General features: G+C 54.4%; 1 protein-coding gene across 8 annotated transcripts in view; it reads left to right on the top strand.

Annotated features, from left to right (window-relative positions):
* Positions 1-2829: 2829 nt before the first annotated feature.
* LTBP2 (latent transforming growth factor beta binding protein 2) overlaps positions 2830-16598 on the top strand; it is a 98153-nt gene continuing 84384 nt past the window's right edge. For 5 of the 8 annotated variants that reach the window (XM_029239798.1, XM_029239797.1, XM_029239795.1 and 2 more), the window contains exons 1-2: positions 2830-3580; positions 9943-10013. In XM_029239798.1, the coding sequence (XP_029095631.1) occupies positions 3102-3580; positions 9943-10013 (550 nt within the window). In that variant the 5' untranslated portion in view covers positions 2830-3101. The remainder of the gene's footprint in view (positions 3581-9942; positions 10014-16598) is intronic. The other 3 variants (XM_029239799.1, XM_029239802.1, XM_029239801.1) reach the window with 3 other exon arrangements.

Genomic DNA, 16598 nt, shown 5'->3' with positions numbered 1-16598 from the left:
ATACCTGCTCACTTAGAGCTATCATTGTGGCTTGGGAAGTCAGACAATAGTTTTACAGGTTGTTGAACAGGATTTTTCCTGTGGGCTTTGAGTTTCTGCTGAAGATGCAAAGGCTAGAACAGTAAGGACTATATATCCTCACATGCCAAAGAGAAGTACTAGGCATCTTACTAAAGGCAGAACCAGTTCAACAACTATCAAGATACACCCCTGGATTCCAGCCTACGAATAAAAAGGGATTGAAGAAAGTCATTGAGTCAGAGAACATTTGCATTAGTAAGCAGGGCTGAGATTTCCCCTGAGGGTACTCCCCAAGCAAACCAAGTGAACAGGGCCCTAAGAAAACCAGTCATAGGGACTGGGGGCCTCCAAAGAAGAGGAAACTAGCATGACTCCCCATAACTCTGTCTCCACTGATGCTAGCTGAGGTGCTAGAAGCTGCAAGCACCCCAGTGCACCAAAGCACAGCAAGAAAGTTCCTGGGAGAACCCAACCTATGACTTTAGGAATTGGGGATGTACATAAATGAAGAGGCTTGTGTGCATTTTCTGTCTGGAGAAATCTGACCATGGAGACTCGCTGGAGTGGCCCTTATAGCAGGAAGAGATGCAGCCAGCTCACCACTGGTTTGCTGGCATGGACAGGAAAGTCCCATGGGGGGTAGGGGACACAGGGAAATTGTCCAGAGAGTGCCTTGCCATGGTAGTGCAGGGTGGAGATCATGCAGAGAGCTTCCCAAGAACCCACAAATGTGCCCATGAAAGAGCCAGAGCTTGGCACCTGTCAGCCAAGGGCACCTGTCACACAGGACTTTACCATTTTCCCCCTAACACCTCTCCCCCAACCCTGATGTGGAGGAGCCACAGCAGAAAAGGAAGGTCAGAAAATCAGACCACACCCCACTCTCCCTAGTACATGATCTTGAGCCAGGGGACAGGCCTGTGGAGGGAGAGGAGGGGTATTAAATTGGATACGAGATTGATTAAATTGGATGAGGTTTTGATTTGGACAGAACCAGACTTTTTAGTGCCTGGAAATTGGTCTTAATTATAGAAACGAAACTGTTCTTGTGACTAACGGCGATGGGCAAGCCAAGGACTCTGCTTGAGATGCCATTAAGGGTGGAGAAGAGAAATTCACCATAATATGGTTGAAGGCAGTGAGAGGAGAAACATAGAGCTGTTTCCTGATTGTTCCTCTTCAGGTTCAGCCCATTCAATAAATCAGTTATACGGGTAAACAAACAATTTCAACTACTCTAGAGCAATGCAGGTGAAACAGGGTGATGTATTAGAAGGTGATGACTTGGGAGTGGGAAGACTGCTCTAGGTTGGGGGGTCAGGGACGGCCTCTCCAGGGGGTGATGTTTGAGCTGAGAGGTGAAGTGATGAGCGTGTCCTGTAAAACATCCTGGAGATGAGTGTTTCGGGGAGAGGGAAGTGGGCATGAACTTAGCCTGTTCAAGGAGTAGAGAGGAGGCCAGTGCAGCTGCGGTGTGGAGAGTGCCCCAGCAAGAGGTGGGATAGATCAGAGAGGGGGCCAGTCCTGCAGGGCTTTGGAGGCCAAGGTCAGGAGTTGAGGCTGTTTTCAACATTAGACTGGGTCTGTCCTTTGTGTGGTGTGGGTCCTTATAAACTGGTGTCTTCCTGCCTGCTCGGTCCCTCTGCCTCTCCAGGAAGCAGTAGGCTGCAGAAATGCAGGGGCGGGGCAGGGTGCTTGGGGGAGGCAGCCATGGTTGCCAGGCCTTTAGACTTTAGGGCAGGGGACCATGGTGTGAGTGATGAGCTGACTGTTGGGGGTACTAAGATGGGTGGCCGTTGGCATTCTAGCACCCCTGCCCTCTCCCTGCCAACACAAGAAGATGTGAGCACACTCACCGCATCAATCAGGAGCTCATCGAATCCCAAGGGAGTGAGGGGCTGGATGGGAACCTAGGAAATGGATCTGAGCCGCAGGCTGGAGGACTGGATTTCATTCACTTCTTGGACACACGCTGTCTCCTTGAGTGACCTTATTCCAGATCCTCCATGTTTATTCCCCTGTGGAAGAGAAGACACCTCTTGTAGGATCCGCCGCCATCAACGCCTCAGGCCTAGGCTCGATCCTGACGCAGCAGGAAGGGGATGAAGATCAAGGAGCTAAGGCGGCTGGCAGCGACAGGTCTCTGCCGGCCGCAGGATAGCCAAGGACGCGGCCTAGTCCACTAGAGGGCGCGCGCCCCCAGGGGACCTTCCAGCGCTCCCGCGTCCCAGGGCGGCGGAGGCAGGCGAGCTGCCCCGTGCTGTCCCAGCTCTAGCCGCAACCCCGGCCGACGCCCCCAGTGGCTCGGGCGGGAAGCGAAGGGTCCGGGGCCCGGCCTTTGGGTCCTGTCTCTGTCATGCCGTTCTTCGTACCTCTCCTGACCTCCTTCAGACCTTCGAGGCTGCAGCCTTGGTCATCGAACAGGGAGTTTGTCCCCGAGGTTAGGGGCGGGAGATAAACTCTGGACAGGTCAGCAGTTCAGTTTGCCCAGGACAAGAGAAAGGTGGCTTGGGTGCCCCTGTCCCGGCAGGCGTCATCTCGCCTACTAGCCCTCGGGCCGGCCCTGCGTCGCCCCCAGCTCCTCACGGGTTAACACCCCTCGCCGCCCGCTCGCTTCCCAGTGCCAAAGTGGGTGTTGCTGGAATTCCTCTCTCCCTCTCCCGTAATGAGGGGGCTGAGCTGTCCCTCCGAGGAGGGGGCACGGTGTGGATAAAAGAGACGAAAAATCGGGGGGAGGTTTCCAAAAATAAAACCCTCCGGTTCCCATTCAGAAGGCTACAGTGACGGGGAGAAGGCGCGGCGGTGCGACAGCGGTGCCCACCCAGCTAGAGACGGAGCGCGGCCGCCGGGCTCATTGCACGCAGCCCCGGGCCGCTCCCGCAGCCTGGCCCTCGCTCCACGGAGAGCCTGGCCCTCGCTCCACGGAGAGCCTGGCCCGCAGTCTGTTTCGGGGCCCCCTAGACGGGGAGAGGCGGGCCACCGAGAGGGGACCGGAGCGCAGCCAGAGGGCGGCCGGGCGCACAGACTGCGAGCCCCGGGACCGTTACCCGCGCGCGCCGCTTTCCGGGCGCTCCGGCGCCATGAGGCCCCCAACCACCACCCGCTGCCCCGGGCGCGTCCTTCGAAACCCCTGGAGGAGCTTCTTGCCTCTCACCCTGGCTCTCTTCGTGGGCATGGGTCATGCTCAGAGGGACTCGTTGGGCAGATACGAGCCGGCTGGAAGGTACGCGAGTCGGCTGCGGCGCCCCGGGGGCAGCCACCCCGCAGCGGCTACAGCCAAGGTGTACAGTCTGTTCCGGGAGCAGAACGTGCCCGTTCCGGGTTTGCCGCCCGCGGAGCGGACCCAACCTGGCTGGGGGAGCCCCAGCAGGCCCGCCGAGGCGGAGGCCAGGAGGCCGCCCCGCGCGCAGCAGCCGCGGCGAGTCCAGCCACCTGCGCAGACCTGGAGAAGCCGGCCCCTGAGCCAGCAGCAGTCCGCACCCCGGGCCCAGGCCCCCCCGGCTCTCCCGCGCCTCGGGACCGCGCAGCGGCCGCGGGCTGCGCGAGGGCGGCTAACGGGGTGAGCACTGGAGAGGGGAGCATGGGGGCTGGGGGAGCGAGGGCCGGTCTCCCGTATGCTCGTTCGTGGAGGGATGTGCTGGCTAGAGGACAGGGCGCCGGGCTCTGCCTCTCGTCCCTCTGTCCTCAGTACTGCGGAGGAACAGACCGAGGCCCCGGAGCTGGGGCTCCATCTGACCCACTCTCAAAGAGTTGAGAGGAAAGAGAAACATCATCCACACCCTTTCGTACCAGCTCGCCCAGACCCGACGTTAATCCTTTCCCAAGGCGCCAGGGCATTCGCCCGCTCTCCTCCCTCCCGCCTCCAACCGGTGTCTGCTGACGCCCGTAGCGGTGCGGGGATCTGAAAGGGACCGGGGAGAGGGCAGCGGGGTGGGCGTTCCACGCGCTTGAGGCCCAGGGGAAGCTGAGCGGGCTTAGCGCGGGTGGGTGGAGGACGTCGGGGGCTCCAGAGCGCGAGGGCAGATGCATCTCCAGGAAGGAGGCTGGCAGCAAAGCCTGCGCGGGGGAACGAGTCTGTGGGTTGTGGCAGAGGTCGGCCTGGGCCCGCGGACGACTGGACGTGGAAGTGGGCATGGGATCGGGGGCACTTTGGGCAGGAAGCCTGCTCGCGATGTGGCTGTGGCACTGTGGGTCCGTGGGGGAGTGGGTCTGTGTGTGCCCCTATGCAGCTAGGTGTCAGAGCGACTCGTGCACTTTGCAGGGCTAAGTCTCCCCCCTACCCTGAGACTACCAGCTGCGTGCCGGGGGCTCCCTCGCAGCGTGGGAGAGGTTCCCCAGTAACCCCCGGCCCCGCTGAAGATCCTCATGGCTGCGGGAGGCTCAGTCTTGCCTGAGTATGACAGGTGTCTCCAGAATGGAGGGCACTGGAGGCCCGGGCAGTGTGGGGATGCGTGGGGACACCATCGGGGAGGCTGGGAAGGAAGCTGGCAGCCCTTCTCGGCTTGGGCCCTATTTGCCAGTTGGGTTCATTCCCCTGGCTCATAGCCTGAAGGACACTGCAACCCCTGTTCTACTCCCGAGGATGTTCTTACTGCCTCTCCACTGTTTTCCTAGGCTGCAGCACTCTTCTCCTGTATTTCTCTGCTTAGAGAGACCTTCCTGACTACTCCTGCCCCGCCCTCTCTCTTCCTTCACCCTGCTCTACGTTTCTTCGTAGCACTTATTCCCATTGGACATATTATGTTTCTGTTTCTGCGTTTATGGTCTGGTCTCCCAGCCCACGCTAATGTAAGCTCTATGAAAAGAGAGGCTTTGTTTTGTGCATTGCTGTGTCACCGGTGCCTAGAACAGTGCTCGTATATAGTTGCTGCTTGTTAAGTATCTGTTGAGTGAGTGAATGAATTCCCCGCTGCCCTTGGAAGGCCCAGCTTAAGGCAGACAGAGTAGACCCGAGCACTGCCAAGTCGCTTACACAGAGGATCAGTCAGTGGGTGGTAATGGCCTGTGCAAGTGAATACATACTTCTTAAGAGCAAGTGTGCAGGGCCTGGGATAGGGGATGGGGCCCCGAGACAAAGACATTGTTCCTGCCAGGAGGGCAACTCAATTACTTCAAATCAAATTGGAGAAATGGACAGATAGGCACTGGTGAACATGCTTTCTAGTTCCAGAAGCTTCATGTTAAGCATAAAGGAATGGACGGTTGTGGCTGACGAGCCTGGAGGAGAAGGAGGCCCTGGGGTTCGATGGGCAGCATGTGGGGAAGCAGAGGGGAAGTGGCAGGAGTGGGGTCCCGAGTTGTAGCACTGCCCAAAGACAAGGGCTTTTCACTGTTGGCACTGGCCTAGGGGCAGGACTGCACCCTGGTGTAGGGGAGCCACAGGGCTGAGGCTGGAGGCATAGGCTGAGCCAGATCATGGAGGAGCTTATACTGTCAGCATTCGGGTGGGAGTTGGGGGGAGATGGGATAGTGGAGTGGGGGTGGGAGGGTGCACTCTTCACAGCTGTGAAATGAGGTGGTGATGAGCAAAGCAGATTGTCACCGTGATAAGGCTGGTAGATGTACACAGGTGTGTAAGGACCTGGGCTGGGTGCCACCCACAATCACTTGCCATATACAGGTGCACACATCACATCACACGCTGGGGTGGCTCCTCCCCCAGATTATTTTCTGCAGCTTTGATAAAGGGTGAGTTCCTCTGGCACTGCAGCTATAGCCACTCCAAGTCATCTGGGGAGGGGCTGAGCGGCAATCTTGTCCATCGGCTTCCTCTCCCCAAGTCCATTCTCGCTCCTGGCTTCTGGCCAGGCTGGCCTCTCTGGCAGTTGCCTTGTGAATTGCTCAGGGCCAAGGACTAAGTGCCACCTGCTGGTAAAGCTTGGAATTGCACCACCACTACTGGGGATTCTTCATTCAACAAACGTTTGGAAGGTCTCCTCTATGCCCGGCACTTTGCTGGACCATGGGGATACAGCAGTGGCCAAGACAGCTTCTGTCTCCGTGGAACTTGCAATGTAGTGGGGTTTTATTGCACATAATGAAGATTTTAAGTGTGCGCCAGGCACAGTGCTAGGTGTCTGGGACCCAATGTAACCAGAGCAGAAAATTCTTGCACTGTTGAAATTCACAGTCCACAGGGGACTTTTTAAGCCATTGTTCCCCAGCATTCAGTGTTTCTTAAGCTTAGCCTCACAGCATACCACCTTAATAATATTTTCCTCTATCTTTTCCTCCTTGTTCTATTATTTTCTTAAATTTATAAACTGTTAAAATAACAGGATTTTGTGTTTTATTTATTTTTAAGTATTTTATATTATGAAGTTTTATACAAACCTACAAAAAGTATTGGAAATAGTACAACTAACAATCCAACTTTTTCAAACCTTAATATTCAGGCCTATTTTGCTTCTGATTTTTTTAGTCGAAATGTCGTCTATAAATTTGTCTCCCTCTCTCCCCAGAGTTAACCACCACCTTGAATTTACCCGTGATTCCAATCTAGGTTTTTATAGATGCATGCATCCATAACATACGCAATATTGTTTTGCATATTTTAAACGTAGATAAGTGGTGCTACGCTGCATTATCCCTCTAAAATTTGCTTTTCCAATCCTCATTAGATGTTTGAAATGTAACTACATTAATATAATCAGCCCAAGTTTATTCATTTTAATTGTTGGTCATTATGTCATTGTCTGAATATACCGCAGTTTATTTATCCATCCTTCTGTTTTTGGACACTTAGATGAGTTACATATTTTGGTAATACAAACAGTGCTTGGCATTTTTCTACATAAATAAATCCATTTTCAAGGACACTTTGTGTCACTTTCATAAGCTGAAAATAGCACCGCTTGTCATAAGGAGAAAACTGTAGGAAAACTGAAATGAAAACAAAATGTTCTCAAAGTCTAGTCAAATACCATTATCATAGGAAGTTCAGCCCTGTAGTCCTCCCTACTGGAAATGGCAATTGGCAAGGGCTGGAGAGAGAACCTGGCGTGAAGACCCAACCTCCGACAGAGATTTTTTCCCACTGGTCTAATCACACTAGAACGATCACTGAAAAGGGAATCACTTTCTCGCTGTGTGATTCAGCATTGCCGCATGTTGTGGTTATGGAAACGTCACACTTCCTTTCCTACCAGAAGTGTGTTGGGAAACATTGGATTAAGTGAAACAAAGAGGTATTAAAAGTACACCACATGTCAGCCACTATGTTAGACTCTAGGGGCACCAAGAGGAATAAGAAAGAGCCCTCAAGGTACTCGAGACAGAGACATACACCAACAGCCTGAGGTAATCAGTGCTAAATGGTGTGGCAGCTGGAGAATGGGGAAGGCTGGGTAGATGGCAGGGGAGGTTTTACACAAAGGAGGTGACGTTTGATCTGGAAGTCTTGGAGCGTGCCACGGATCTCAGTCGGCAAAGAAAAGAGGGAAGGCAGTCTAGGCAGAGAGAGCAGCTCAAGCAAAGGCATCAAAATGTGCCCACATACAGTGCAGCTGGGGGACAACAAACTTCGTATATCTGGAGGATCATAGTTCTGGTTGTAGGTGGCCATGGAGATAAGGGGGCAAGGGGGTCAATTAGACTCCACAGGCAGGAGGGGTCTGGTTGGCTTTGTAGAGGCCAGTGGAGAGCCTTGAGGCGTCTATAACAAAGGACCAGTATGACCAGATTTGTTCCAGGTGGAACAGCAGCTGTCCTAGGCTCTTAGCCAGATGGGTTGGGCAATGATGTTGGATACTGGGCTAATGTTTGCTGAGTGGTGTGGCCTGGAAGGCTGGGCTTACATAATCTCTGAGTCGTATCTTCCAGAGACTCAGAGCCACTGAGTCATTGGCCCCAGCTAGTCAGGCTCATTTGCTCTCTCCAGATAGCCAGAGCTCACGGAATGGTCATCTTCCATCGGGCACCTCCCTGAGCCTGTACCCAAGACTCTGGCTGGGCTCCTGTATCCCTCTTGAGTGCCCGCTTTGCCAAGCCCTGCCCCCCTGCTTGGCAGCTTTGATTCTGACCAGTTCTCACTGTGGCCCTGACGGCCTTGAGGGCTCTACCGTGGTCAGGCAGGGCATGCCGAGCTGCTGCCTTCCTACAGTCAGCTCCGTAGCCATTCTGAAGGCATCTAGGGTACCAGCAGGCTCAGGGGGGCCTCCTTGAGCTGGGCTCCACGCCATGACCTCTCAGCCAGGTGGGCCCCTCAGTCCGTGCTCTCTGGACTCCCACAGACCCTAGTTTTTAGAAAACTCCCAGGGCATGCTGTCTGCTTCCTTCTCAAAGACCTCTCAGGCCTCTAAGAGGCCTTGCCACCACCAGAGGGGGTAATGACTCACCAATGAGTGGGTAGTCCCCCCTCCCACCAGGGCACACACTCAGAAGCCCTGGCTGTGAGGACCAGCCCCTTCCCCAGAACCCAGTGACTTGGGCCCTGATGGGGAATAGGCCTTCGGGAGCCAGGAAGCCGATGAAGGCAGCGGTGCAGAGGGGCTTCGAGGTGGCTGAAATGGCACAGCCCTTGGGTGGGAGGGCATTCTGGGGCCTCCCTGGGAGGCAGCTCCCCACAGCTTTGGGCCAAAGGGCCAGGAATGGGCCTCAGCTTTTTCAAGCTGAAGGAATTTATTTTGAATGTTTCGTAAGGTTTCAAAAACCACACGAGCTTTGGGGGCCACACAAATGTCAAACAAACTCCTAAGTGGGACCAGATACTCACCACGCCGGCCACGAAGGTCACAGGAAGGGCCCCCTGGTCTGTCCTTCACCCCACTCTTGGGCTCCGTACCTCTGCTGCCCCGCTCACCCTGAGCTTCAGCAAGTGCTCAGTAGAGAATTTCTGATGGTAATGATGGGGTCTGTGAAGCAAAGCCAGGCCCAGCCTGAGCTGAGAAGTCAGGGCCCCAGAGGTCTTCTCCAGATAGAGCCCTTCTCGGGAAGTCACCTCTGTCCGGGCATTTGGGTTTTAGATTGATGGTCAGGGTGGGTGAAGGATAGTGGTGCTGCACTCCACACCCGAGGGCAGAGTTTGGGTGAGTTAGGTGAATGGCCCTGGTGGCAACTGCTGGTCAGTGTCTCCTGCAGGTGTCTCGGTGCCAGCCCCAAGGAGTAGCTGGGGGAAGGGCTATCTCCCACCGAGTAAGTTCCATCAGCATGCCCAAGTAAAAAGTGTGCTCACCGTGCAGTGCAGCTTATCCCGAGTCCCCAGCCCCATCTTCCTACCAGCTTGCCACTTCCTCAGCTCCTCTTAAAGAGAAATTCTGGAGCTCCGGCTCCTTCTGTCCCAGCCAGTGCTCCGTCTGACCATGCACCAGCCTGCCAGAGGGCTAAGGCTCCTCCCAGTGTGCATGTGTTGGCAGGTGATGCACATGTATGTCCTTAAGACTGTTTTGGGTATGTTTTCCAGCTTCCCTTGGATTATCAGCATTTGTTGGCAAGGGCCATGGTGATAATTTTTTGGTGAGAGGCCATGCAGAGCTGGAGCGTGACTTAGAGTTGGGTCAACTGAGGTTTGAATCTGGCTCTGACATTTACTTATTGTTTAGTCTTGGAAAGCAACTGAGCCACTCTGAACTGGCTTTATGATCATCTTCGTGATCCCTGTGCCAGTGTGTCGGGGCTATTGTCCTATCTCATTTAATCCTCACAACAACATTAAACAGGTATTATTATCTCCATTGTACAGATGAAAAGAATGAGGCTTCCCGAGCTCGTGCAGAGAATGGCAGAGTCAGGATTCAATCTTAGATGTGAAGGATCCCAAAGCGCCCGCCCATGGGCCACGTGGCCTCCCTAGAGAAGGGGGACAGTGCCCGGCCTGGCGGAGTTCCCCCAGGCCCTGCCTGTAGAGGGTGGGACCATCAGTAGGGCTCTGTGAATAGTCCCGCTCTGAGCACCTACGCTGACCCTGCTTTGGTGACCCCGCAGGAGGAATGTCTGCGGGGGACAGTGCTGCCCAGGATGGACAACAGCAAACAGTACCAACCACTGTATCAAACGTGAGTGCCTCCACTGCATCCATCCTCTCCCTCTCTCTTCCTTGAGCTGGGCGGGGCATGGGGACTCCAGAATCTGTGCGGGGAGCACAAGTGTCTTCCCCGATCTGCCTGCTGAGCAGGTAGCCCCTTTCCAGGGGGGAGGCAGTGGAAGAGAGGAGATTGAAAAATGCCTCCAGGGCATTCCCTGGTGGTCTGGTGGTTAGGACGGGCGCTTTCATTGCCAAGGGCCTGGCTTCAATCCCTGGTTGGGGAACTAAGATCCCGCAAGCTGCATGGCATGGCGAAAAAAAAAAAAGGCTCCAACTGAAGATGACTTTTCAAATAAAATCCCCTCTCTTGTTTGTAAAGTTTCCTGTATTCCCCACCTGCTGCTCCACTGTGTTGGGGCTCCTCCCCAACTTGCCTTGTGGTGCTCACATACCCCTGTGGTCTGCGGAACACACCTGGCCCCAGAGCCTCTGCATCGCACATTCCTGGGGGGACCACTCCCAGCGCCGTGCTAGGGGAGTCCACCTCTGCTCTGGCCCCTGGCCCCTGGTGGGCATCCTACCAGGACGGTCAGATGAGGCTTTGATCCTGTGTCTGGAGCAGTCTTCCTTTCAACCACTCCAAAGCCTGGCAGGCTGGCCCAGATGAGAAAAAAGAGGGTAGTCATCTTAGTTATGTGGAGACCAAGGAGTGAGGTAGGAAGAGCCGGGCTCTGTGCCCTAGCCTCCACTGACAGCACCCTCGGAGGAGGTGACAGCAACACGAGAGCCAGTAGCTATGCAGCACTCGCTCTGTGCAAGACTCACTTCACACGTCCTGTGGGGCGGGGAGAGCCACTCACCTTTTGGCAGGTGAGGAAACTGGGGCACAGACAAGTCACGTGCTCAACGTCACATGGCCTAGAAATGGCAGGATATGAACTCAGGTAACCTGACTCTAGGGTCCCTCTTCTTTTTTTTTTTTTTTTGCGGTACGCGGGCCTCTCACTGTCGTGGCCTCTCCCGTTGCGGAGCAACAGGCTCCGGACGCGCAGGCTCAGCGGCCATGGCTCACGGGCCCAGCCGCTCCGCGGCATGTGGGATCCTCCCGGACCGGGCCGCGAACACGCGTCCCCTGCATCGGCAGGCGGACTCCCAACCACTGCGCCACCGGGGAAGCCCGAGGGTCCCTCTTCTTAATCCCCACGCTCTGCTGCCGGGTATCTCACGTCACTTCCTGCGTCTGTGAACCGGGGATGGCCGTGTACCACTGTTTCCTTTTTTACTCCTCCTCTACCTCCTATTACTACTACCACCATCACCTCTACCATCACTACCACTACAGCTGCCGCTGCCACTGCTTCCACCATTACTCCCATAACAATGACGACTACTACTACTAGCTAACAGCCGAGGATTTACTACACACCCAACACTGCACTAAGCTCTTCACATACATCATCTTAGTTGTCTCCCAATCCTATAACATGAGTATTGACTGATCATCTATCCTACGTATAGTGGAGGAAACCGAGGCTCAATTTGGTTAGGGAATGTGCCCGAGGAGACAGTAGTACTCCGAGTCCTGGAGCTGAGGCCCGGGTGGGATCAGGGGCTGGAGATGAAGAGCAGAGCCCATAAGTTCTATTGAGGTTAGCAGAGAGTGTTGCTGAGGTTTGCGTTGAAGTTGGAGAGGGTGGCTTCAGGGCGGGTGGGCTTGTCCACAGCTGCCCAAGGGGTCTGGGCATGGGCCTCGCTCTGGCCCTTCAGCCCTGAAGGTTCTCAGTTTCCTAACTTTCTCATGACTTTCCAGCATCATTCTCTGCCAATCTGGAGTTTCAACACTGGAAACTCGAGGTTGGGTGAGTCTGCAGATTGTCAGAATTGACGTGTGTGTGCACCCTCGTGCCCTGATCTGGGGGTGCTGCTCCAGCCTGCTGTCAGTATCCACTCCACCCCGGGGGCCCTCAGCCCCATTGTTTCTCTCCCCGGCCCTCCGCTGCTCCCCTGGTCATACCTGTGGCCCTGGCACACAGGCTGGCAGCGCTCCTAGAGGAATTGCCACTGGGCGTTAGCCTTTCCCACACGAAGCTGGCTTGTGCACTGAAGGCCTGTGTGCTAATTAGCTGGGCCCAGCGCTGTTTGCTTGTTGCTGTTTTGCTGCTAATGAGCTTGATGAGAACCACGTGGGCAGTGGGGTGTTGGCCCTGGATGGCTAGGTCCAGAGCTCTGTCAAATATGGGGCTCTTGGTTCCACGCCCTGTCAGCTGGCTCTCCTGCTTTCCCCGTGGTTTGCGTCTCCCTATCCCCTCCCCACAGCTGCCCTTCTGGCTGGAGCAGAGGCTGCCAACGCCGGGAAATGCTCATGCCTCTGGCCTAGTGGTTTCCCACATGTGGGGTGCCTCTCCTGGCCTGGCCGCGGCGGGGGTGGTGACAGGGAGGGGTGTGTGACATCCCCCCAACTGCCAAGAATAAAGTCTAGTCCCAGAACAGTGTGGGGACTCAATCCATCCCCTGGTCTCTCCCAGATATCTGTAGGTCCAACCCACTGCCCCTGCATAGCGAGTGATGGCCTTTGTCCCCTGGACCACCCCCGACCCCCACTTGCCCCCTCTCACAGACTCCTAGGTTGCTGTAACATACCAGCCATCTCCTTGGCAGGCCCCTTTCTTCATCCCTGTGCAGTCACTGGACCTTGGGGACCCACTGTGTCTGCAGGTGTCCACTGCTAGAAGCCCAGCTGCTCTCTGCACCCTGGAGGGCTCTGGAGCTGTGCCCCCATCTCCTCCTCTGGTCTTGGTATCTGCCTTTCCTTCTGTGGCTTTGCCAGCTCTGCCACACAATTTGTGTGTTTACGTATTTGTGGAGGCAGCTGACTGGGGCCTGCCAGCCCGCTCAGCTGAGGGGAAGCAATGTAGGGTGTGGGGTGCCAGGGTCCTGTTTACAGTTAGGGCCTTTGGTTGGAAGACTGTCCAGTCTTCCCAGACTGGCTCGCCCCAATGCACACACAGCCTTTGGGAGGCTTCTGAAGGCTCACACTGGGGAAGAGGATTTGAAGAATTCTTTGGCTTCTTGTTTTATCTCAGCTTAGATGCACGGGGGCTGGGGCTGTTCTGGGGAGAAGGCTATTGGGGAGGGGGCTAGGTGGATTACCATCTTCCCCTCCCCCACAGCAGTAAGGCTCCAAGTTAAGAGCATGTGCTTTAGATTCTGGTGCCAGATTCAAGGAGTCATGGGTTTGAATCCCAGCTCTGTGTCCTCAGGCAAGTGCCTGGCCCTCTTCCAGCCACAGTACCTCACCTGTTAAGTGGGTATAACAATCTTTATAGAGCTGTTTTTGAGAATTAATAATAATAACACACCGTAGCTCTTACAGTGTGTTCTGTGTGTCAGAACTTTATTATTAATTTTTCATCCTCACAACAACCCTGTAAGCTAGATTTGATCTTTATCCCCATTTATAGATGAGGTTAACTATTTGTCTAAGTCACGCAGCTGGCAATCAGTAGAGCCTGGGTGTGAGTCCAGGTAGCCTGCTCCAGAGGATAGGGCTTAACACCGTGCTCCTGGGAAACGAGCACGTGTGTGTAGAGAGCCTGGAACATGGTAAGTTTAGTTGTTATTTTAACCTAGATCCAGGTGCTGCCTGCCTGGGTTTCAATGCCGACTCCATCACTTAGCTACAGGACCCTGGGCAAGATGCTCAAGCTCTCTGTGCCTCAGTTTCTTTTCCTGTGAGATATGACTAATATTAGTCCCTGCCTCAGAGAATTCTGAGGAACAAATGAGATAACTTAGGGCAAGTGTTTAGTTCAAGGCCTGGCACGTTCTGTGTGTTCTGTACATGTCTGGCCTTGATGTTGCGAGCAGGGACTGTGTCTAACAGCCCACACCGTGCAGCACAGTGGCAAGTGTTCACCGGATACAAGGTAAAGGCTCAACAAGAATGTACTGAATGACACAGGGCCTTTCCCAGGCCTGTGCAGAGAAGTCCCCTTCTGCTGCCCCGGATTCATCAGCCCTTTTGGAAAACTCCCCACGGTGCCGGGAGACCCTGGAATGGCCTAGGCATTTGTGCTTGCCTTTTAGTCCCAAGCCTGTGTGCGCATGGGGCCATTAGAACCACATGCCTCTGGGCCACATCTCAGTGCTGTGAAGACCCTCATCCCTCCTGATCTGGGCTTCTCCTGGGCTTCCCTGAGGGAGTTCCCCTGGCCCACCCATCCCAGCCCTGTAAATGACCCCATCCCAAAGGGCAAGACTATAGCCACCCAACTTTGGAGCCAGAATCCCCGAGTTCAAACCCTTGCTCCATCATTTACTAGCACGGTGACCTCAGGCACATTGCTGGACTGCTCTAGGCCTCAATCTCTCCGTATGTCAAATGAGGGTCAGAATAGCACCTGCAGTAGTTCTAAGACTCTACAGAGGAGATGTATGCAAAGAAATCGACCTCATAATGGTAAGTGCTGAACAAATGTTGGGGAAAAGGGTCAGGGCAGGGGTGGGATTTGCAGGTTCTTTACTGACTGGTTAGGAACTGCCAGGAGCCAGAGGCTTGAGTCTACATATGGCTCATCTCTGGATGAACCATCCGATGAAACTCAGTAGTTGGTGGCAGTGGTGGAGAGGAAAGTGGAAGGTGTTAAGGGGAATAATCACATGACTTCAGTGGAGACCCAACTAACATGAAGGGTACAGACCTAGCAAGAGACACTGCCCATCTCTCCCCTGACCATGTAGAGGTACCTTAGATCTTTTTGGTAAGCAGGTGTATGCCCCCAAGGCTTTTTGCTTAAAGGAGTATTTAGGAGATGCTTTTATCCAGGGGATCCTGAAGCCAGGGACTGTATCCTGTTGATACCAGCAGGGTGCCTATTTGATACACGTTTGTTAAAGCACTGAGTGGGTGAATGATTTCACAGGTGACCTGGAGGTTTTCTTCTGCCGTTCTCAGCTGCCTCCTCTCACCTCCTTGGTTGGCTTCTCCTTTTCTACCTGACATCTTTTTTTTTTTAAAGCCAAGTTCTTTTTTAAAATTTATTTATTTATTTATTTTTGGCTGTGTTGGGTCTTTGTTTCTGTGTGTGGGCTTTCTCTAGTTGCGGCGAGCGAGGGCCACTCTTCATCGCGGCACGCGGGCCTCTCACTGTCGCGGCCTCTCTTGCTGTGGAGCACAAGCTCCAGACGCGCAGGCTCAGTAGTTGTGGCTCACGGGCCTAGTTGCTCTGCGGCATGTGGGATCTTCCCAGACCAGGGCTCAAACCCGTGTCCCCTGCATTGGCAGGCAGATTCTCAACCACTGCACCACCAGGGAAGCCCTCTACCTAACATCTTGATGTTGGGCTGCCTCAGGACTTTCCCCAGATCTTCTAAATCCCCCACACAAAGAGGGGGCCATATGAAGCAAGCAGAACATTATTGAGTACCAGTAGACACTGTGCCAGACAATTCACACGCAACAGTAAGAGTGGCCATGCTCACTCTGTACCAGGGACCACGCTAAACCCTTCAACTCCCTTCACCCTGTGAGTGGCCATCACATCACTCTCTGTCCTGGCCCCTCCTGTGTCCCTGGCTACTGCTTCTCCTCTGCCCGCTACTAAACACTGGGTTTCCCAGGACCGAGTTCTGGGTCCTCTTCTTTTCTTTCTCACTGCACTGCTCCTGGAACGATCTAATGCATTCCTATGGATGTAAACATTGTCTCTGGGCTGATGACACTCAGATTTATATACATCTTCAGCCAGTCCTCTGCTCCAACCTCCAGGCTCCTTTCGTCCCGCCGCCTCCTCAGCCTCTGCTCTTGATGCCTCCCAGCCACCCCCACCCCAACTTGTCTCAAGCGAGCGCATCGTTTCCCTCCCTCTGAGCCAATATCCCTGCCCAGGTCTTACCCATCCTGTCAGAGGCATCTCCATCTATGTGAATGCTTAAGCCAGACCATTCAGGACACCTCCTCTTGCTCAGGCTTCTATCCAGTTCATCCCTGAGCCCTGTTTGCTTTACTTCCTAAATCTCTTGAGAGTCTGTTTGCTTCCCACCCCCACCCCCCCCCACCCCCGCTGGCTGCTTCTCTAGTCCCGGGCACCAGCACGCTCTCCTGGGTGACTGCTGCAGCTGGCTGACTGCTCCCACTGTCTCCTTTTCTCTCCAGTTCTTTCTCTGTAAATTAGATCATAACACATCCCTATTGAAACCTTCCTGTGGCAGTGTGTCCAGCCTCATCTGTCAGCCCCTCACTCACCAGATCCAGCCTGGGTTCCTGGAATGTGCTGCCCCTGGGCTGTTGCACATGCTGCTCTCTCTGTTTGCTTTTCCTGTCTCTTTATGTAGCTGCTCCCTGTCTTCGTTTCCAGCTCCCCCTAACCGCTCTGTCTAGAGCTGCCTCCAGCAGCCTTGTTACTCTGGATCCCAGCCCCTGTATTGTTTCTTCCACCATTCATATCCCTATTTCTCTTCCTCTGCTTGTTTTTTTGCTTGTTTTATGAATATCTCTAAGTTGGAGTCTCCATGAAGAAAAAGACACTGTCTGTCTTGCTTACCATCCTAAGCAAACAGTAAATGTTGGACACACGACCACTTTCTAGACGCTGAGACTCGCACACGACCACTTTCT

Source organism: Monodon monoceros, unplaced genomic scaffold (genome assembly GCF_005190385.1).
Source record: "Monodon monoceros isolate NGI ecotype Baffin Bay Population unplaced genomic scaffold, NGI_Narwhal_1 Super_Scaffold_21, whole genome shotgun sequence".
Lineage (NCBI taxonomy): Eukaryota > Metazoa > Chordata > Mammalia > Artiodactyla > Monodontidae > Monodon > Monodon monoceros.
This window is presented reverse-complemented; position numbering and strand designations above follow the sequence as displayed.